At 55.8% G+C, this 24,403-nt stretch overlaps 1 protein-coding gene across 1 annotated transcript in view; it reads right to left on the bottom strand.

The window, feature by feature from the left end:
• ACAP1 (ArfGAP with coiled-coil, ankyrin repeat and PH domains 1) overlaps positions 1–24,403 on the bottom strand; it is a 424,776-nt gene that overhangs the window by 122,517 nt on the left and 277,856 nt on the right. The window contains exons 13-16 of the mRNA XM_068273798.1: positions 6,797–6,908; positions 6,545–6,726; positions 5,122–5,191; positions 1,434–1,528 (exon numbers count right to left, since the gene is read on the bottom strand). Of these exons, the coding sequence (XP_068129899.1) occupies positions 1,434–1,528; positions 5,122–5,191; positions 6,545–6,726; positions 6,797–6,908 (459 nt within the window). The remainder of the gene's footprint in view (positions 1–1,433; positions 1,529–5,121; positions 5,192–6,544; positions 6,727–6,796; positions 6,909–24,403) is intronic.

A 24,403-nucleotide genomic window follows, 5' to 3' on the forward strand; every position in this document is an offset into this window, starting at 1 on the left:
GGAATACCGGGAGCCCAATCTGGTGCAGTATAACTAGAGAACAAGGCAAGTAAAATAAAACTTATAAAAACATAAAATGTGAATCCCCAAGAAGGGTGACTAGAACTGAAAGATAACAGTAACTGTAGGCGCCCAAAAATTGATAAAATTGTTAAAACATGCTTAAAAATGAAGGTGAGTGTTAGCCTACCTTCACAAACTCAACTCATCAATGATTTCAAAAGTATTCATTGTCGCACATAGGGCAACACGTTTCACAGCTTTAGGTTGCTTCTTCGGGTCATATAGCTGAGGATTTCTGGGGGGAGCTCGGAGCGTGCAAACCTCCATCTCTCAGCTATATACTCAGAGACTTGTCTTACCTCTGCAGACACTTCTCAGTGACAGGAATACAATTATCGGTGATTGGTAAAGGGTTGTCTTCATAGTGGCCTCATTGAGGAGGGGGCATCCTAGGATCTCTCTACTAACAAAAGCCCACTGGCTCCACCTGCTGATCACCTGTCATCTAACTGCAACCAGCACAACTGCCATCTACGTGTTTACTATTTACCTGCATCAGTGTTTTACTTCAGCTAACGTCTGGAAATATGCCTGAAGAAGGGGACTAGATCCCTGAAAGCTTGCATCATTTAAAGAGAACCCGAGGTGGGTTTGAAGAATATTATCTGCATACAGAGGCTGGATCTGCCTATACAGCCCAGCCTCTGTTGCTATCCCAAACCCCCCTAAGGTCCCCCTGCACTCTGCAATCCCTCATAAATCACAGCCACGCTGCTGACAAACAGCTTGTCAGAGCTGGCTGTGTTTATCTCTATAGTGTCAGTCTGCTGCTCTCCCCGCCTCCTGCAGAACTCCAGTCCCCGCCTGCATCCCTTCCCTCCCTGCTGGTTGGAGGGAAGGGACGGGGGCAGGGACCGGAGCTATGCAGGAGGCGGGGGAGCAGCTGAGACTGACACTACAGATGTAAACACAGCCTCACAGCACGGCTGTGATTTATGAGGGATTGCAGAGTGCAGGGGGACATTAGGGGGGTTTGGGATAGCAACAGAGGCTGGGCTGTATAGGCAGATCCAGCCTCTGTATGCAGATAACATTCTTTAAACACACCTCGGGTTCTCTTTAACTTAATCGGTTAGCCATTGAAAGGTATTACTTTCACAAGAAAGTTATCTACTAACAAAGCCTGATCTACCAGAGATCTCCATCCATGTACAGAGGGCACCTCAAGAGTAATTCATTACCAGCTACATGATGTCATAGAAACGTAGAGATCTGATGATGTCATGCACATAGCACATGGGTGGAGTCAGTATGTATGTCAGCTATGTAACATGCATGTTGGTTGTCTAGCGCAGAATGCAAATCCTGAGACGCAGCGATAGGGAACAGACAAGACAATACGATAGGACAAGAATAGATGATGACATCACCGTGTGCTAGTGGGCGTCGGCTTCTTTATGCTCATCTCATCGATTCGCGCCTCATAGATCGAATTAATGATATTGTTTCCTAATTCACACATTAGCTGAGAGAAACAAACAGACAAAATTACAGAAATCACAAAAACACAACAAAAATGCATAATAATGGCATAAAACCTGTGACAGTTCAATATACACACATATTATTGTGTCCTATATTATTCACAGATGTGATCACCCGATCTGCACTGCTGTGCCACTCCTCACAAGACTAGAGGGAGTCCATCTGTGGTCTGACTCCTCCCACCCCAATCACCAGCAGGGGCTCCTCCCATGCCAGTGACTGCTCCCACCCCTAGTACCAGCAGGGGCTCCTCCCATCCCAGTGACTCCTCCCACACCTAGCACCAGCAGGGGTTCCATCCACTCCAGTGACTCCTCCCACCCCTAGCACCAGCAGGGGTTCCATCCACTCCAGTGACTCCTCCCACCCCTAGCACCAGCAGGGGCTCCTCCCACCCCAGTGACTCCTCCCACCCCAATCAGCAGCAGTAGTGCCTCCCACCCCCGTGACTCCTCTCACCCCTAGCACCAGCAGTGGCTTCTCCCATCCCAGTAACTCCTCCCACCCCAATCACCAGCAGTGGCTTCTCCCACCCCAGTGACTCCTCCCACCCCTAGCACCAGCAGGGGCTTCTCCCACCCCACTGACTCCTCCCACCCCAATCACCAGCAGTGGCTTCTCCCACCCCAGTGACTCCTCCCACCCCAATCACCAGCAGCAGCTCCTCCCACTCCAGTGACTCTTTCCACCCAAATCACCAGCAGGAGCTTCTCCCATCACAGTGACTCCTCCCACCCCAATCACCAGCAGTGGCTTCTCCTACCCCAGTGACTCCTCCCACCCCTAGCACCAGCAGGGGCTCCTCCCACCCCAGTGACTCCTCCCACCACAGTGACTCCTCCCACCACAATCACCAGCAGGGGCTTCTCCCATCCCAGTGACTCCTCCCACCCCAATCACCAGCAGTGACTTCTCCCACCCCAGTGACTCCTCCCACCCCAAACACCAGCAGGAGCTCCTCCTACTCCAGTGACTCCTCCCACCCCCAGCACCAGCAGGGGCTTCTCCCACTCCAGTGACTCCTCCCACCCCAATCACCAGCAGTGGCTTCTCCCACTCCAGTGACTCCTCCCACCCCAATCACCAGCAGGAGCTTCACCCACTCCAGTGCCTCCTCCCACCCCCAGCACCAGCAGTGGCTTCTCCCATCCCAGTGACTTCTCCCTAGCACCAGCAGGTGCTTCTCCCATCCCAGTGACTCCTCCCACCCCCAGCACCAGCAGTGGCTTCTCCCATCCCAGTGACTTCTCCCTACCACCAGCAGGGGCTCCTCCCACTCCAGTGACTCCTCCCACCCCAATCACCAGCAGTGGCTTCTCCCATCCCAGTGACTCCTCCCACCCCTAGCACCAGCAGGGGCTTCTCCCACCCCACTGACTCCTCCCACCCCAATCACCAGCAGTGGCTTCTCCCACCCCAGTGACTCCTCCCACCCCTAGCACCAGCAGGGGCTTCTCCCACCCCAGTGACTCCTCCCACCCCTAGCACAAGCAGTGGCTTCTCCCACCCCAGTGACTCCTCCCACCCCAATCACCAGCAGTGGCTTCTCCCACCCCAGTGACTCCTCCCACCCTAATCACCAGCAGGGGCTTCTCCCATCCCAGTGACTCCTCCCACCCCTAGCACCAGCAGGGGCTTCTCCCACCCCACTGACTCCTCCCACCCCAATCACCAGCAGTGGCTTCTCCCACCCCAGTGACTCCTCCCACCCCAATCACCAGCAGCAGCTCCTCTCACTCGAGTGACTCTTCCCACCCAAATCACCAGCAGGAGCTTCTCCCATCCCAGTGACTCCTCCCACCCCAATCACCAGCAGTGGCTTCTCCCACCCCAGTGACTCCTCCCACCCCTAGCACCAGCAGGGGCTCCTCCCACCCCAGTGACTCCTCCCACCACAGTGACTCCTTCCACCCCAATCACCAGCAGGGGCTTCTCCCATCCCAGTGACTCCTCCCACCCCAATCACCAGCAGGGGCTTCTCCCATCCCAGTGACTCCTCCCACCCCAATCACCAGCAGTGACTTCTCCTACCCCAATCACCAGCAGTGGCTCCTCCCACTCCAGTGACTCCTCCCACCCCAATCACCAGCAGTGGCTTCTCCCACCCCAGTGACTCCTCCCACCCCTAGCACCAGCAGTGGCTTCTCCCATCCCAGTGACTTCTCCCTAGCACCAGCAGGGGATCCTCCCACTCCAGTGACTCCTCCCACCCCCATCACCAGCAGTGGATCCTCCCACCCCAGTGACTCCTCCCACCCCTAGCACCAGCAGTGGCTTCTCCCATCCCAGTGACTCCTCCCACCCCAGTCCTCAGCAGGGGCTTCTCCCATCCCAGTGACTCCTCCCACCCCAATCACCAGCAGGGGCTCCTCCCACTCCAGTGACTCCTCCCACCCCAATCACCAGCAGGGGTTTCTCCCATCCCAGTGACTCCTCCCACCCCAGTCCTCAGCAGGGGCTTCTCCCATCCCAGTGACTCCTCCCACCCCAATCACCAGCAGTGGCTTCTCCCACCCTGGTGACTCCTCCCACCCCAAAAACCAGCAGGGGCTCCTCCCATCCCACTGACTCCTCCCACCCCAAACACCAGCAGGAGCTTCTCCCACTCCAGTGACTCCTCCCACCCCAATCACCAGCAGTAGCTTCTCCCATCCCAGTGACTCCTCCCACCCCAATCACCAGCAGGAGCTTCACCCACTCCAGTGCCTCCTCCCACCCCAATCACCAGCAGGGGCTTCTCCCACCCCAGTGACTCCTCCCACCCCAAACACCAGGAGGAGCTCCTCCCACTCCAGTGACTCCTCCCACCCCCAGCACCAGCAGGGGCTTCTCCCACTCCAGTGACTCCTCCCACCCCAATCACCAGCAGTAGCTTCTCCCATCCCAGTGACTCCTCCCACCCCAATCACCAGCAGGAGCTTCACCCACTCCAGTGCCTCCTCCCACCCCTAGCACCAGCAGGGGCTCCTCCCACCCCAGTGACTCTTCCCATCCCAATCACCAGCAGGAGCTTCTCCCATCCCAGTGACTCCTCCCACCCCAAACACCAGCAGGAGCTCCTCCCACTCCAGTAACTCTTCCCATCCCAATCACCAGCAGGAGCTTCTCCCATCCCAGTGACTCCTCCCACCCCAAACACCAGCAGGAGCTCCTCCCACTCCAGTGACTCTTCCCACCCCAAGCACCGGCAGGAGCTCCTCCCACTCCAGTGACTCCTCCCACCCTAATTACCAGCAGTGACTTCTCCCACCCCAGTGACTCCACCTACCCAGTGACTCCTCCCACCCCAAGCACCAGCAGGGGCTTCTCCCACCCCAGTGACTTATCCCACCTCAATCACCAGCAGGGGCTTCTCCCACCCCAGTGACTCCTCCCACCCCAATCATCAGCAGGGGCTTCTCCCACCCCAGTGAATCCTCCTACCCCAATCACCAGCAATGGCTTCTTCCATCCCAGTGACTCCTCCCACCCCAGCAGGGGCTTCTCCCTCCACAGGGACTCCTCCCACCCCAAGCACCAGCAGGGGCTTCTTCCAACCCAGTGACTCCTCCCACCCCAATCACCACAGCTCACCTTGACCAGCTCGGGTTCCCAGGAGTCCAGCAGCAGAGAGCGCACTTTGGAGAAGTGGACACCCAAACTCCTAAAATTCAGAGAGGAGAGGTCAATGCTGGTCACCCATCCCCGGAGGAGTTACATCAATAATATCTACAGGAGCTCCGCCCACCATGCTCCAATCACTGATGAAAGATGATAAGTCTGCGGTAACCTCACTGTCAGTACATTCTGCAGTGTTATTACACAGTGCAGCCAGAGTCAGTACATACTGCAGTCAGTACACTATGCTGTCAGTGTTATTACACAGTGCAGCCAAAGTCAGTACATAATGCAGTCAGTACACTATGCTGTCAGTGTTATTACACAGTGCAGCCAGTGTCAGTACATACTGCAGTCAGTACACTATGCTGTCAGTGTTATTACACAGTGCAGCCAGTGTCAGTACATACTGCAGTCAGTACACTATGCTGTCAGTGTTATTACACAGTGCAGCCAGAGTCAGTACATACTGCAGTCAGTTCACTATGCTGTCAGTGTTATTACACAGTGCAGCCAGTGTCAGTACATACTGCAGTCAGTACACTATGCTGTCAGTGTTATTACATAGTGCAGCCAGTGTCAGTACATACTGCAGTCAGTACACTATGCTGTCAGTGTTATTACATAGTGCAGCCAGTGTCAGTACATAGAGCAGTTGGTCTCAGAACATAGTGCAATTGGCGTCAGTACACAGTACTGCCGGTTTTGTGTCAGTACATAGTGCAGTTAGAGTCAATACACAGTGCAGTGGGTGTCAGTACACATTGCAGCCAGTGTCAGTACATAGTGCAGTTGGTGTCAATACACAATGCAGTTAGTGTCAGTACATAGTGCTGTTGGTGTCAATACACAATGCAGTTAGTGTCAGTACACAGTGCAGCCAGAGTCAGTACATACTGCAGTCAGTACACTATGCTGTCAGTGTTATTACATAGTGCAGCCAGTGTCGGTACATACTGCAGTCAGTGCACTATGCTGTCAGTGTTATTACACAGTGCAGCCAGAGTCAGTGGATAGCACAGTCAGTGCTAGTGCACAGTGCAGCTGGTGTCAGGACACAGTGCAGTGGGTGTCAATACACAGTGCAGCCAGTGTCAGTACATACTGCAGTCAGTACACTATGCTGTCAGTGTTATTACATAGTGCAGCCAGTGTCAGTACATAGAGCAGTTGGTCTTAGAACATAGTGCAATTGGCGTCAGTACACAGTACTGACGGTTTCGTGTCAGTACATAGTGCAGTTGGTGTCAACACACAATGCAGTTAGTGTCAGTACACAGTGCAGCCAGTGTCAGTACATATTGCAGCCAGTGTCAGTACACAATGCAGTTCGTGTCAGTACACAGTGCAGCCAGTGTCAGTACACAGTGCAGTCACTAGAGTTGTTTCCTATCCTCACCTGTGAATTCCGCTGCATTCGATACACAGGGTGACCCCTAGGTTAATACTCGCCCACTCGGGCTCTGCTAATCGGCAGTCACAGCACGCAGCATTCCCCGGGACCCTAAGTACTGCATCCTGCGCACACTGCGCTCCAGCCTTGTGCTGCACCGGGGCCTCAGCCGGGGAGCGGGGCAGCCTCTGAGGGAGAAACATCAGGTCAGTATGTAATCACATCTCTCTTAGTGATTAGTGGCTGCAGAAAACTCACCAGACTGCCACTGTCTCTCTTATTCTCACTGTAGGCTGTGGTGATACTTCTCTGCACCGCACCGACCCAGAGCTGCAGGACCCTCTCTGACTCTGCCTGCAGCATGCAGGACCTGCAGGAGAACACACAAGTTATTCTAATAATAATTCAGCCATTGGCAGAGCTGCAGGACCCTCTCTGACTCCGCCTGCAGCATGCAGGACCTGCAGGGGGGACACACAAATTACTGTAATAATAATAACACCATCAGCAGAGCTGCAGGACCCTCTCTGACTCCGCCTGCAGCATGCAGGACCTGCAGGAGAACACACAAGTTAATCTAATAATAGTTCAGCCATTGGCAGAGCTGCAGGACCTGCTCTGACTCCGCCTGCAGCATGCAGGACCTGCAGGGAGGACACACAAATACTGTAATATTAATTCAGCCAATCGGCAGAGCTGCAGGAGCCTCCCTGACTCCGCCTGCAGCATGCAGGACCCGCTCTGACTCCGCCTGCAGCACGCAGGACCTGCAGGAGGACACACAAATTACTCTTATGATAATTCAGCCATCAGCAGCACTGCAGGACCCTCTTTGACTCCGCTTGCAGCATGCAGGACCCTGCAGGAGGAGACACAAATACTGTAATAATAATTTAGCCATCAGCAGAGCTGCAGGACCCACTCTGACTCCGCCTGCAGCATGCAGGACCCACTCTGACTCTGCCTGCAACATGCAGGACCCTCTCTGACTCTGCTTGCAGCATGCAGGACCCTCTCTGACTCCACCTGCAGCATGCAGGACCCTCTCTGACTCCGCCTGCAGCATGCAGGACCCACTCTGACTCCGCCTGCAGCATGCATGACCCACTCTGACTCTGCCTGCAGCATGCAGGACCCTCCCTGACTCCCCCTGCAGACCGCAGCACCTTCTCTGACTCCGCCTGCAGCATGCAGGACCCTCCCTGACTCCACCTGCAGCATGCAGGACCCTCTCTGACTCCACCTGCAGCATGCAGGACCCTCTCCGACTCCGCCTGCAGCATGCAGGACCTGCAGGAAGGACACACAGATTACTCTACAAATCCTGAAAACTGTTGAGCTATCACCAGAGCAGAGCCAGGACCAGTGAATCGCAGGCAATTTGGGCACCGGCTAGCTTGGGGCGTTTGGGTGCCACCAGAAAGCCATTGAAATTGCAGAATTGAGGGGAAATTTTGGTGCCATCGATGCCTGATAAATAGCGGGCGCTGGGTTAATCGGACGCCCAAATTAGCCCTCAATGCAGCTTTTTCAATGGGTGCCTATGGCCACACCCAGAAAATGAGGGATTACCATCCATCAGTGGCGATTGGTGGCGAGGAAAAGGGAGGGGAATGGGTAGGATACGGCTAGTGGGGGAGTCAGGTTTTAATGTCAGGTAGGGTATTTGTGTGGTGGGGTGGGGCCTTTATGGGGGGAGGAGTTAGGTGTCAGAGCGGAAGGGTTCTGTGTGAGAGTAGGGTTAGGTTTAGTTATAGTAAAGTATCAGTTATTAATACCAATGTTTTACACTTTAATGGTAGAATATTGGTAAATTTACAGATGGCTTTCCTGGGCACCCTATTATTACGTACACAGACCAGTGTGTGCCAGGGTTGCCTAATAATAATAATAATAATAATAACTATGTAGAGGGAGGAGCTTATTGGTAGGACATTGAGCAGTATGACTTATCTGCTCTGTTGTATGGAGAGGTCACACACTGGGCTGGGGTGACACGTGGCAGCAGGTAGGCCACATGATATTGTACACACACTGGGCTGGGGTGACACGTGGCAGCTGGCAGGCCACATGATATTGTACACACACTGGGCTGGGGTGACACATGGCAGCAGGCAGGCCACATGATATTGTACACACACTGGGCTGGGGTGACATGTGGCAGCAGGCAGGCCACATGATATTGTACACACACTGGGCTGGGGTGACACGTGGCAGCAGGCAGGCCACATGATATTGTACACACACTGGGCTGGGGTGACATGTGGCAGCAGGTAGGCCACATGATATTGTACACACACTGGGCTGGGGTGACACGTGGCAGCAGGCAGGCCACATGATATTGTACACACACTGGGCTGGGGTGACACGTGGCAGCAGGTAGGCCACATGATATTGTACACACACTGGGCTGGGGTGACATGTGGCAGCAGGCAGGCCACATGATATTGTACACACACTGGGCTGGGGTGACACATGGCAGCAGGTAGGCCACATGATATTGTACACACACTGGGCTGAGGTGAGACGTGGCAGCAGGTAGGCCACATGATATTGTACACACACTGGGCTGGGGTGACACGGGGCAGCAGGTAGGCCACATGATATTGTACACACACTGGGCTGGGGTGACACGTGGCAGCAGGCAGGCCACATGATATTGTACACACACTGGGCTGGGGTGACATGTGGCAGCAGGCAGGCCACATGATATTGTACACACACTGGGCTGGGGTGACATGTGGCAGCAGGTAGGCCACGTGATATTGTACACACACTGGGCTGGGGTGACATGTGGCAGCAGGTAGGCCACATGATATTGTACACACACTGGGCTGGGGTGACATGTGGCAGCAGGTAGGCCACATGATATTGTACACACACTGGGCCAGGGTGACACGTGGCAGCAGGCCGGCCATATGATATTGTACACACACTGGGCTGGGGTGACATGTGGCAGCAGGTAGGCCACATGATATTGTACACACACTGGGCTGGGGTGACACGTGGCAGCAGGTAGGCCACATGATATTGTACACACACTGGGCTGGGGTGACACGTTGCAGCAGGCAGGCCACATGATATTGTACACACACTGGGCTGGGGTGACATGTGGCAGCAGGCAGGCCACATGATATTGTACACACACTGGGCTGGGGTGACACGTGGCAGCAGGTAGGCCACATGATATTGTACACACACTGGGCTGGGGTGACACGTGGCAGCAGGTAGGCCACATGATATTGTACACACACTGGGCTGGGGTGACACGTGGCAGCAGGTAGGCCACATGATATTGTACACACACTGGGCTGGGGTGACATGTGGCAGCAGGTAGGCCACATGATATTGTACACACACTGGGCTGGGGTGACACATGGCAGGAGGCAGGCCACATGATATTGTACACACACTGGGCTGGGGTGACATGTGGCAGCAGGTAGGCCACATGATATTGTACACACACTGGGCTGGGGTGACACGTGGCAGCAGGTAGGCCACATGATATTGTACACACACTGGGCTGGGGTGACATGTGGCAGCAGGCAGGCCACATGATATTGTACACACACTGGGCTGGGGTGACAGGTGGCAGTAGGTAGGCCACATGATATTGTACACACACTGGGCTGGGGTGACACGTGGCAGCTGGCAGGCCACATGATATTGTACACACACTGGGCTGGGGTGACACGTGGCAGCAGGCAGGCCACATGATATTGTACACACACTGGGCTGGAGTGACACGTGGCAGCTGGCAGGCCACATGATATTGTACACACACTGGGCTGGGGTGACACGTGGCAGCAGGCAGGCCACATGATATTGTACACACACTGGGCTGGGGTGACACGTGGCAGCAGGTAGGCCACATGATATTGTACACACACTGGGCTGGGGTGACATGTGGCAGCTGGCAGGCCACATGATATTGTACACACACTGGGCTGGGGTGACACGTGGCAGCAGATAGGCCACATGATATTGTACACACACTGGGCTGGGGTGACATGTGGCAGCAGGCAGGCCACATGATATTGTACACACACTGGGCTGGGGTGACACGTGGCAGCAGGTAGGCCACATGATATTGTGCACACACTGGGCTGGGGTGACACGTGGCAGCAGGCAGGCCACATGATATTGTACACACAGTGGGCTGAGGTGACACGTGGCAGCAGGCAGGCCACATGATATTGTACACACACTGGGCTGGGGTGACACGTGGCAGCAGGCAGGCCACATGATATTGTACACACACTGGGCTGGGGTGACACGTGGCAGCAGGCAGGCCACATGATATTGTACACACACTGGGCTGGGGTGACACGTGGCAGCAGGCAGGCCACATGATATTGTACACACACTGGGCTGGGGTGACATGTGGCAGCAGGTAGGCCACATGATATTGTACACACACTGGGCTGGGGTGACACGTGGCAGCAGGTAGGCCACATGATATTGTACACACACTGGGCTGGGGTGACATGTGGCAGCAGGCAGGCCACATGATATTGTACATACACTGGGCTGGGGTGACACGTGGCAGCAGGTAGGCCACATGATATTGTACACACACTGGGCTGGGGTGACATGTGGCAGCAGGTAGGCCACATGATATTGTACACACACGGGGCTGGGGTGACATGTGGCAGCAGGAAGGCCACATGATATTGTACACACACTGGGCTGGGGTGACACGTGGCAGCAGGTAGGCCACATGATATTGTACACACACTGGGCTGGGGTGACACGTGGCAGCAGGTAGGCCACATGATATTGTACACACACTGGGCTGGGGTGACACGTGGCAGCAGGTAGGCCACATGATATTGTACACACACTGGGCTGGGGTGACACGTGGCAGCAGGTAGGCCACATGATATTGTACACACACTGGGCTGGGGTGACATGTGGCAGCAGGTAGGCCACGTGATATTGTACACACACTGGGCTGGGGTGACACGTGGCAGCAGGTGGGCCACATGATATTGTACACACACTGGGCTAGGGTGACATGTGGCAGCAGGTAGGCCACATGATATTGTACACACACTGGGCTGGGGTGACACGTGGCAGCAGGTAGGCCACATGATATTGTACACACACTGGGCTGGGGTGACACGTGGCAGCAGGCAGGCCACATGATATTGTACACACACTGGGCTGGGGTGACACGTGGCAGCAGGCAGGCCACATGATATTGTACACACACTGGGCTGGGGTGACACGTGGCAGCAGGTAGGCCACATGATATTGTACACACACTGGGCTGGGGTGACACGTGGCAGCAGGTAGGCCACATGATATTGTACACACACTGGGCTGGGGTGACACGTGGCAGCAGGTAGGCCACATGATATTGTACACACACTGGGCTGGGGTGACATGTGGCAGCAGGTAGGCCACATGATATTGTACACACACTGGGCTGGGGTGACACGTGGCAGCAGGCAGGCCACATGATATTGTACACACACTGGGCTGGGGTGACACGTGGCAGCTGGCCGGCCACATGATATTGTACACACACTGGGCTGGGGTGACACGTGGCAGCAGGTAGGCCACATGATATTGTACACACACTGGGCTGGGGTGACACGTGGCAGCAGGTAGGCCACGTGATATTGTACACACACTGGGCTGGGGTGACATGTGGCAGCAGGCAGGCCACATGATATTGTACACACACTGGGCTGGGGTGACATGTGGCAGCAGGTAGGCCACGTGATATTGTACACACACTGGGCTGGGGTGACACGTGGCAGCAGGTAGGCCACATGATATTGTACACACACTGGGCTGGGGTGACAGGTGGCAGTAGGTAGGCCACATGATATTGTACACACAGTGGGCTGAGGTGACACGTGACAGCAGGTAGGCCACATGATATTGTACACACACTGGGCTGGGGTGACACGTGGCAGCTGGCAGGCCACATGATATTGTACACACACTGGGCTGGGGTGACATGTGGCAGCAGGTAGGCCACATGATATTGTACACACACTGGGCTGGGGTGACACGTGGCAGCAGGTAGGCCACATGATATTGTACACACACTGGGCTGGGGTGACATGTGGCAGCAGGTAGGCCACGTGATATTGTACACACACTGGGCTGGGGTGACACGTGGCAGCAGGTAGGCCACATGATATTGTACACACACTGGGCTGGGGTGACAGGTGGCAGTAGGTAGGCCACATGATATTGTACACACACTGGGCTGGGGTGACACGTGGCAGCTGGCAGGCCACATGATATTGTACACACACTGGGCTGGGGTGACACGTGGCAGCTGGCAGGCCACATGATATTGTACACACACTGGGCTGGGGTGACAGGTGGCAGTAGGTAGGCCACATGATATTGTACACACACTGGGCTGGGGTGACACGTGGCAGCAGGCAGGCCACGTGATATTGTACACACACTGGGCTGGGGTGACACGTGGCAGCTGGCAGGCCACATGATATTGTACACACACTGGGCTGGGGTGACACGTGGCAGCAGGTAGGCCACATGATATTGTACACACACTGGGCTGGGGTGACATGTGGCAGCAGGCAGGCCACATGATATTGTACACACACTGGGCTGGGGTGACACGTGGCAGCAGGTAGGCCACATGATATTGTACACACACTGGGCTGGGGTGACATGTGGCAGCAGGTAGGCCACATGATATTGTACACACACTGGGCTGGGGTGACACGTGGCAGCAGGTAGGCCACATGATATTGTACACACACTGGGCTGGGGTGACACATGGCAGCAGATAGGCCACATGATATTGTACACACACTGGGCTGGGGTGACACGTGGCAGCAGGCAGGCCACATGATATTGTACACACACTGGGCTGGGGTGACATGTGGCAGCAGGCAGGCCACATGATATTGTACACACACTGGGCTGGGGTGACACGTGGCAGCAGGCAGGCCACATGATATTGTACACACACTGGGCTGGGGTGACACGTGGCAGCAGGTAGGCCACATGATATTGTACACACACTGGGCTGGGGTGACATGTGGCAGCAGGCAGGCCACATGATATTGTACACACACTGGGCTGGGGTGACATGTGGCAGTAGGCAGGCCACATGATATTGTACACACACTGGGCTGGGGTGACACGTGGCAGCAGGCAGGCCACATGATATTGTACACACACTGGGCTGGGGTGACACGTGGCAGCAGCTAGGCCACATGATATTGTACACACACTGGGCTGGGGTGACACGTGGCAGCAGGCAGGCCACATGATATTGTACACACACTAGGCTGGGGTGACACGTGGCAGTAGGTAGGCCACATGATATTGTACACACACTGGGCTGGGGTGACACGTGGCAGTAGGTAGGCCACATGATATTGTACACACACTGGGCTGGGGTGACACGTGGCAGCAGGTGGGCCACATGATATTGTACATACACTGGGCTGGGGTGACACGTGGCAGCAGGCAGGCCACATGATATTGTACACACACTGGGCTGGGGTGACACGTGGCAGTAGGTAGGCCACATGATATTGTACACACACTGGGCTGGGGTGACACGTGGCAGTAGGTAGGCCACATGATATTGTACACACACTGGGCTGGGGTGACACGTGGCAGCAGGTAGGCCACATGATATTGTACACACACTGGGCTGGGGTGACACGTGGCAGCAGGTAGGCCACATGATATTGTACACACACTGGGCTGGGGTGACACGTGGCAGCAGGCAGGCCACATGATATTGTACACACACTGGGCTGGGGTGACACGTGGCAGAAGGCAGGCCACATGATATTGTACACACACTGGGCTGGGGTGACACGTGGCAGTAGGCAGGCCACATGATATTGTACACACACTGGGCTGGGGTGACACGTGGCAGCAGGCAGGCCACATGATATTGTACACACACTGGGCTGGGGTGACACGTGGCAGCAGGTAGGCCACATGATATTGTACACACACTGGGCTGGGGTGACATGTGGCAGCAGGTAGGCCACATGATATTGTACACACACTGGGCTGGGGTGACAGGTGGCAGCAGGCAGGCCACATGATATTGTACACACACTGGGCTGGGGTGACATGTGGCAGCAGGTAGGCCACATGATATTGTACACACACTGGGCTGGGGTGACACGTGGCAGCTGGCAGGCCACATGATATTGTACACACACTGGGCTGGGGTGACACGTGGCAGCAGGTAGGCCACATGATATTGTACACACACTGGGCTGGGGTGACACGTGGCAGCTGGCAGGCCACATGATATTGTACACACACTGGGCTGGGGTGACACGTGGCAGCAGGTAGGCCACATGATATTGTACACACACTGGGCTGGGGTGACACGTGGCAGCAGGTAGGCCACATGATATTGTACACACACTGGGCTGGGGTGACACGTGGCAGCAGGTAGGCCACATGATATTGTACACACACTGGGCTGGGGTGACATGTGGCAGCAGGCAGGCCACATGATATTGTACACACACTGGGCTGGGGTGACACGTGGCAGCAGGCAGGCCACATGATATTGTACACACACTGGGCTGGGGTGACACGTTGCAGCAGGCAGGCCACATGATATTGTACACACACTGGGCTGGGGTGACACGTGGCAGTAGGTAGGCCACATGATATTGTACACACACTGGGCTGGGGTGACACGTGGCAGCAGGCAGGCCACATGATATTGTACACACACTGGGCTGGAGTGACACGTGGCAGCAGGTAGGCCACATGATATTGTACACACACTGGGCTGGGGTGACACGTGGCAGCAGGCAGGCCACATGATATTGTACACACACTGGGCTGGGGTGACACGTGGCAGCAGGCAGGCAACATGATATTGTACACACACTGGGCTGGGGTGACACGTGGCAGCAGGCAGGCAACATGATATTGTACACACACTGGGCTGGGGTGACACGTGGCAGCTGGCAGGCCACATGATATTGTACACACACTGGGCTGGGGTGACATGTGGCAGCAGGTAGGCCACATGATATTGTACACACACTGGGCTGGGGTGACATGTGGCAGCAGGCAGGCCACATGATATTGTACACACACTGGGCTGGGGTGACATGTGGCAGCAGGTAGGCCACATGATATTGTACACACACTGGGCTGGGGTGACATGTGGCAGCAGGTAGGCCACATGATATTGTACACACACTGGGCTGGGGTGACACGTGGCAGCTGGCAGGCCACATGATATTGTACACACACTGGGCTGGGGTGACACGTGGCAGCAGGTAGGCCACATGATATTGTACACACACTGGGCTGGGGTGACACGTGGCAGCAGGCAGGCCACATGATATTGTACACACACTGGGCTGGGGTGACATGTGGCAGCAGGTAGGCCACATGATATTGTACACACACTGGGCTGGGGTGACACGTGGCAGCAGGTAGGCCACATGATATTGTACACACACTGGGCTGGGGTGACACGTGGCAGCAGGTAGGCCACATGATATTGTACACACACTGGGCTGGGGTGACACGTGGCAGCAGGCAGGCCACATGATATTGTACACACACTGGGCTGGGGTGACATGTGGCACCAGGCAGGCCACATGATATTGTACACACACTGGGCTGGGGTGACACGTGGCAGCAGGTAGGCCACATGATATTGTACACACACTGGGCTGGGGTGACACGTGGCAGCAGGTAGGCCACATGATATTGTACACACACTGGGCTGGGGTGACACGTGGCAGCAGGTAGGCCACATGATATTGTACACACACTGGGCTGGGGTGACACGTGGCAGTAGGTAGCATGATATTGTACACACACTGGGCTGGGGTGACACGTGGCAGCAGGTAGGCCACATGATATTGTACACACACTGGGCTGGGGTGACACGTGGCAGCTGGCAGGCCACATGATATTGTACACACACTGGGCTGGGGTGACACATGGCAGCAGGCAGGCCACATGATATTGTACACACACTGGGCTGGAGTGACACGTGGCAGCAGGTAGGCCACATGATATTGTACACACACTGGGCTGGGGTGACATGTGGCAGCTGGCAGGCCACATGATATTGTACCCACACTGGGCTGGGGTGACACGTGGCAGCAGATAGGCCACATGATATTGTACACACACTGGGCTGGGGTGACATGTGGCAGCAGGCAGGCCACATGATATTGTACACACACTGGGCTGGGGTGACACGTGGCAGCAGGTAGGCCACATGATATTGTACACACACTGGACTGGGGTGACATGTGGCAGCAGGCAGGCCACATGATATTGTGCACACACTGGGCTGGGGTGACATGTGGCAGCAGGTAGGCCACATGATATTGTACACACACTGGGCTGGGGTGACATGTGGCAGCTAGCAGGCCACATGATATTGTACACACACTGGGCTGGGGTGACACGTGGCAGCAGGTAGGCCACATGATATTGTACACACACTGGGCTGGGGTGACATGTGGCAGCAGGCAGGCCACATGATATTGTACACACACTGGGCTGGGGTGACACGTGGCAGTAGGTAGCATGATATTGTACACACACTGGGCTGGGGTGACACGTGGCAGCAGGTAGGCCACGTGATATTGTACACACACTGGGCTGGGGTGACATGTGGCAGCAGGTAGGCCACATGATATTGTACACACACTGGGCTGGGGTGACACGTGGCAGTAGGTAGGCCACATGATATTGTACACACACTGGGCTGGGGTGACACGTGGCAGTAGGTAGCATGATATTGTACACACACTGGGCTGGGGTGACACGTGGCAGCAGGTAGGCCACATGATATTGTACACACACTGGGCTGGGGTGACATGTGGCAGCAGGTAGGCCCCATGATATTGTACACACACTGGGCTGGGGTGACACGTGGCAGCAGGCAGGCCACATGATATTGTACACACACTGGGCTGGGGTGACACGTGGCAGCAGGTAGGCCACATGATATTGTACACACACTGGGCTGGGGTGACACGTGGCAGTAGGTAGGCCACATGATATTGTACACACACTGGGCTGGGGTGACACGTGGCAGCAGGCAGGCCACATGATATTGTACACACACTGGGCTGGGGTGACACGTGGCAGTAGGTAGGCCACATGATATTGTACACACACTGGGCTGGGGTGACACGTGGCAGTAGGTAGCATGATATTGTACACACACTGGGCTGGGGTGACACGTGGCAGCAGGTAGGCCACATGATATTGTACACACACTGGGCTGGGGTGACATGTGGCAGCAGGTAGGCCACATGATATTGTACACACACTGGGCTGGGGTGACACGTGGCAGCAGGTAGGCCCCACGATATTGTACACACACTGGGCTGGGGTGACACATGGCAGCAGGTAGGCCACATGATATTGTACACACACTGGGCTGGGGTGACACGTGGCAGTAGGTAGGCCACATGATATTGTACACACACTGGGCTGGGGTGACATGTGGCAGCAGGTAGGCCACATGATATTGTACACACACTGGGCTGGGGTGACACGTGGCAGCAGATAGGCCACATGATATTGTACACACACTGGGCTGGGGTGACACGTGGCAGCAGGCAGGCCACATGATATTGTACATACACTGGGCTGGGGTGACACGTGGCAGCAGGTAGGCCACATGATATTGTACACACACTGGGCTGGGGTGACACGTGGCAGCAGGTAGGCCACATGATATTGTACACACACTGGGCTGGGGTGACACGTGGCAGCAGGTAGGCCCCATGATATTGTACACACACTGGGCTGGGGTGACACGTGGCAGCAGGTAGGCCACATGATATTGTACACACACTGGGCTGGGGTGACATGTGGCAGCAGGTAGGCCACATGATATTGTACACACACTGGGCTGGGGTGACACGTGGCAGCAGGTAGGCCACATGATATTGTACACACACTGGGCTGGGGTGACACGTGGCAGCAGGTAGGCCACATGATATTGTACACACACTGGGCTGGGGTGACACGTGGCAGCAGATAGGCCACATGATATTGTACACACACTGGGCTGGGGTGACACGTGGCAGCAGGTAGGCCACATGATATTGTACACACACTGGGCTGGGGTGACACGTGGCAGCAGATAGGCCACATGATATTGTACACACACTGGGCTGGGGTGACACGTGGCAGCAGGTAGGCCACATGATATTGTACACACACTGGGCTGGGGTGACACGTGGCAGCAGATAGGCCACATGATATTGTACACACACTGGGCTGGGGTGACACGTGGCAGCAGGTAGGCCACATGATATTGTACACACACTGGGCTGGGGTGACACGTGGCAGCAGGTAGGCCACATGATATTGTACACACACTGGGCTGGGGTGACACGTGGCAGCAGGCAGGCAACATGATATTGTACACACACTGGGCTGGGGTGACACGTGGCAGCAGGTAGGCCACATGATATTGTACACACACTGGGCTGGGGTGACACGTGGCAGCTGGCCGGCCATATGATATTGTACACACACTGGGCTGGGGTGACATGTGGCAGCAGATAGGCCACATGATATTGTACACACACTGGGCTGGGGTGACACGTGGCAGCAGGCAGGCCACATGATATTGTACACACACTGGGCTGGAGTGACATGTGGCAGCAGATAGGCCACATGATATTGTACACACACTGGGCTGGGGTGACACGTGGCAGCAGGTAGGCCACATGATATTGTACACACACTGGGCTGGGGTGACACGTGGCAGCAGGTAGGCCACATGATATTGTACACACACTGGGCTGGGGTGACACGTGGCAGCAGGCAGGCCACATGATATTGTACACACACTGGGCTGGGGTGACACGTGGCAGCTGGCAGGCCACATGATATTGTACACACACTGGGCTGGGGTGACACGTGGCAGCAGGTAGGCCACATGATATTGTACACACACTGGGCTGGGGTGACACGTGGCAGCAGGCAGGCCACATGATATTGTACACACACTGGGCTGGGGTGACACGTGGCAGCAGGTAGGCCACATGATATTGTACACACACTGGGCTGGGGTGACACGTGGCAGCAGGTAGGCCACATGATATTGTACACACACTGGGCTGGGGTGACACGTGGCAGCAGGTAGGCCACATGATATTGTACACACACTGGGCTGGGGTGACACGTGGCAGCAGGTGGGCCACATGATATTGTACACACACTGGGCTGGGGTGACACGTGGCAGCTGGCAGGCCACATGATATTGTACACACAGTGGGCTGGGGTGACACGTGGCAGCAGGCAGGCCACATGATATTGTACACACACTGGGCTGGGGTGACACGTGGCAGCAGGCAGGCTACATGATATTGTACACACACTGGGCTGGGGTGACACGTGGCAGCAGGTAGGCAACATGATATTGTACACACACTGGGCTGGGGTGACACGTGGCAGCAGGTAGGCCACATGATATTGTACACACACTGGGCTGGGGTGACACGTGGCAGCAGGCAGGCCACATGATATTGTACACACACTGGGCTGGGGTGACACGTGGCAGCAGGCAGGCCACATGATATTGTACACACACGGGGCTGGGGTGACACGTGGCAGCAGGTAGGCCACATGATATTGTACACACACTGGGCTGGGGTGACACGTGGCAGCTGGCAGGCCACATGATATTGTACACACACTGGGCTGGGGTGACACGTGGCAGCAGGCAGGCCACATGATATTGTACACACACGGGGTTGGGGTGACACGTGGCAGCAGGTAGGCCACATGATATTGTACACACACTGGGCTGGGGTGACACGTGGCAGCAGGTAGGCCACATGATATTGTACACACACTGGGCTGGGGTGACACGTGGCAGCAGGTAGGCCACATGATATTGTACACACACTGGGCTGGGGTGACACGTGGCAGCTGGCAGGCCACATGATATTGTACACACACTGGGCTGGGGTGACACGTGGCAGCAGGCAGGCCACATGATATTGTACACACACGGGGCTGGGGTGACACGTGGCAGCAGGTAGGCCACATGATATTGTACACACACTGGGCTGGGGTGACACGTGGCAGCAGGTAGGCCACATGATATTGTACACACACTGGGCTGGGGTGACATGTGGCAGCAGGCAGGCCACATGATATTGTACACACACTGGGCTGGGGTGACACGTGGCAGTAGGTAGGCCACATGATATTGTACACACACTGGGCTGGGGTGACACGTGGCAGCAGGTAGGCCACATGATATTGTACACACACTGGGCTGGGGTGACATGTGGCAGCAGGCAGGCCACATGATATTGTACACACACTGGGCTGGGGTGACACGTGGCAGCAGGTAGGCCACATGATATTGTACACACACTGGGCTGGGGTGACACGTGGCAGCAGGTAGGCCACATGATATTGTACACACACTGGGCTGGGGTGACACGTGGCAGCAGGTGGGCCACATGATATTGTACACACACTGGGCTGGGGTGACACGTGGCAGCAGGTAGGCCCCATGATATTGTACACACACTGGGCTGGGGTGACACGTGGCAGCGGGCAGGCCACATGATATTGTACACACACTGGGCTGGGGTGACACGTGGCAGCAGGCAGGCCACATGATATTGTACACACACTGGGCTGGGGTGGCAGCAGGTAGGCCACATGATATTGTACACACACTGGGCTGGGGTGACATGTGGCAGCAGGTAGGCCACATGATATTGTACACACACTGGGCTGGGGTGACACGTGGCAGCAGGTAGGCCACATGATATTGTACACACACTGGGCTGGGGTGACACGTGGCAGCTGGCAGGCCACATGATATTGTACACACACTGGGCTGGGGTGACACGTGGCAGCAGGTAGGCCACATGATATTGTACACACACTGGGCTGGGGTGACACGTGGCAGCAGGCAGGCCACATGATATTGTACACACACTGGGCTGGGGTGGCAGCAGGTAGGCCACATGATATTGTACACACACTGGGCTGGGGTGACATGTGGCAGCAGGTAGGCCACATGATATTGTACACACACTGGGCTGGGGTGACACGTGGCAGCAGGTAGGCCACATGATATTGTACACACACTGGGCTGGGGTGACACGTGGCAGCTGGCAGGCCACATGATATTGTACACACACTGGGCTGGGGTGACACGTGGCAGCAGGTGGGCCACATGATATTGTACACACACTGGGATGGGGTGACACGTCGCAGCAGGTAGGCCCCATGATATTGTACACACACTGGGCTGGGGTGACACGTGGCAGCAGGTAGGCCACATGATATTGTACACACACTGGGCTGGGGTGACACGTGGCAGCAGGCAGGCCACATGATATTGTACACACACTGGGCTGGGGTGGCAGCAGGTAGGCCACATGATATTGTACACACACTGGGCTGGAGTGACATGTGGCAGCAGGTAGGCCACATGATATTGTACACACACTGGGCTGGGGTGACACGTGGCAGCAGGTAGGCCACATGATATTGTACACACACTGGGCTGGGGTGACACGTGGCAGCTGGCAGGCCACATGATATTGTACACACACTGGGCTGGGGTGACACGTGGCAGCAGGTAGGCCACATGATATTGTACACACACTGGGCTGGGGTGACACGTGGCAGCAGGCAGGCCACATGATATTGTACACACACTGGGCTGGGGTGGCAGCAGGTAGGCCACATGATATTGTACACACACTGGGCTGGGGTGACATGTGGCAGCAGGTAGGCCACATGATATTGTACACACACTGGGCTGGGGTGACACGTGGCAGCAGGTAGGCCACATGATATTGTACACACACTGGGCTGGGGTGACACGTGGCAGCTGGCAGGCCACATGATATTGTACACACACTGGGCTGGGGTGACACGTGGCAGCAGGTGGGCCACATGATATTGTACACACACTGGGCTGGGGTGACACGTGGCAGCAGGTTGGCCCCATGATATTGTACACACACTGGGCTGGGGTGACACGTGGCAGCAGGTAGGCCACATGATATTGTACACACACTGGGCTGGGGTGACACGTGGCAGCAGGCAGGCCACATGATATTGTACACACACTGGGCTGGGGTGACACGTGGCAGCAGGTAGGCCACATGATATTGTACACACACTGGGCTGGGGTGACACGTGGCAGCAGGCAGGCCACATGATATTGTACACACACTGGGCTGGGGTGGCAGCAGGTAGGCCACATGATATTGTACACACACTGGGCTGGGGTGACACGTGGCAGCAGGCAGGCCACATGATATTGTACACACACTGGGCTGGGGTGGCAGCAGGTAGGCCACATGATATTGTACACACACTGGGCTGGGGTGACACGTGGCAGCAGGCAGGCCACATGATATTGTACACACACTGGGCTGGGGTGACACGTGGCAGCAGGTAGGCCACATGATATTGTACACACACTGGGCTGGGGTGACACGTGGCAGCAGGTAGGCCACATGATATTGTACACACACTGGGCTGGGGTGACACGTGGCAGCAGGCAGGCCACATGATATTGTACACACACTGGGCTGGGGTGACACGTGGCAGTAGGCAGGCCACATGATATTGTACACACACTGGGCTGGGGTGACATGTGGCAGCAGGTAGGCCACATGATATTGTACACACACTGGGCTGGGGTGACACGTGGCAGCAGGTAGGCCACATTATATTGTACACACACTGGGCTGGGGTGACACGTGGCAGCAGGTAGGTCACATGATATTGTACACACACTGGGCTGGGGTGACACGTGGCAGCAGGTAGGCCACATGATATTGTACACACACTGGGCTGGGGTGACACGTGGCAGCAGGTAGGCCACATGATATTGTACACACACTGGGCTGGGGTGACACGTGGCAGGCCACATGATATTGTACACACACTGGGCTGGGGTGACACATGGCAGCTGGCAGGCCACATGATATTGTACACACACTGGGCTGGGGTGACATGTGGCAGCAGGCAGGCCACATGATATTGTACACACACTGGGCTGGGGTGACATGTGGCAGCAGGTAGGCCACATGATATTGTACACACACTGGGCTGGGGTGACACGTGGCAGCAGGCAGGCCACATGATATTGTACACACACTGGGCTGGAGTGACACGTGGCAGCAGGTAGGCCACATGATATTGTACACACACTGGGCTGGGGTGACACGTGGCAGCAGGTAGGCCACATGATATTGTACACACACTGGGCTGGGGTGACACGTGGCAGCAGGCAGGCCACATGATATTGTACACACACTGGGCTGGGGTGACACGTGGCAGCAGGCAGGCCACATAATATTGTACACACACTGGGCTGGGGTGACATGTGGCAGCTGGCAGGCCACATGATATTGTACACACACTGGACTGGAGTGACACGTGGCAGCAGGTAGGCCACATGATATTGTACACACACTGGGCTGGGGTGACACGTGGCAGCAGGCAGGCCACATAATATTGTACACACACTGGGCTGGGGTGACATGTGGCAGCTGGCAGGCCACATGATATTGTACACACACTGGGCTGGGGTGACACGTGGCAGCAGGTAGGCCACATGATATTGTACACACACTGGGCTGGGGTGACACGTGGCAGCAGGCAGGCCACATGATATTGTACCCACACTGGGCTGGGGTGACACGTGGCAGCAGGCAGGCCACATGATATTGTACACACACTGGGCTGGGGTGACACGTGGCAGCAGGCAGGCCACATAATATTGTACACACACTGGGCTGGGGTGACATGTGGCAGCTGGCAGGCCACATGATATTGTACACACACTGGGCTGGGGTGACACGTGGCAGCAGGTAGGCCACATGATATTGTACA

The sequence above is a fragment of the Hyperolius riggenbachi genome, chromosome 3, assembly GCF_040937935.1.
Source record: "Hyperolius riggenbachi isolate aHypRig1 chromosome 3, aHypRig1.pri, whole genome shotgun sequence".
Classification (NCBI taxonomy): domain Eukaryota; kingdom Metazoa; phylum Chordata; class Amphibia; order Anura; family Hyperoliidae; genus Hyperolius; species Hyperolius riggenbachi.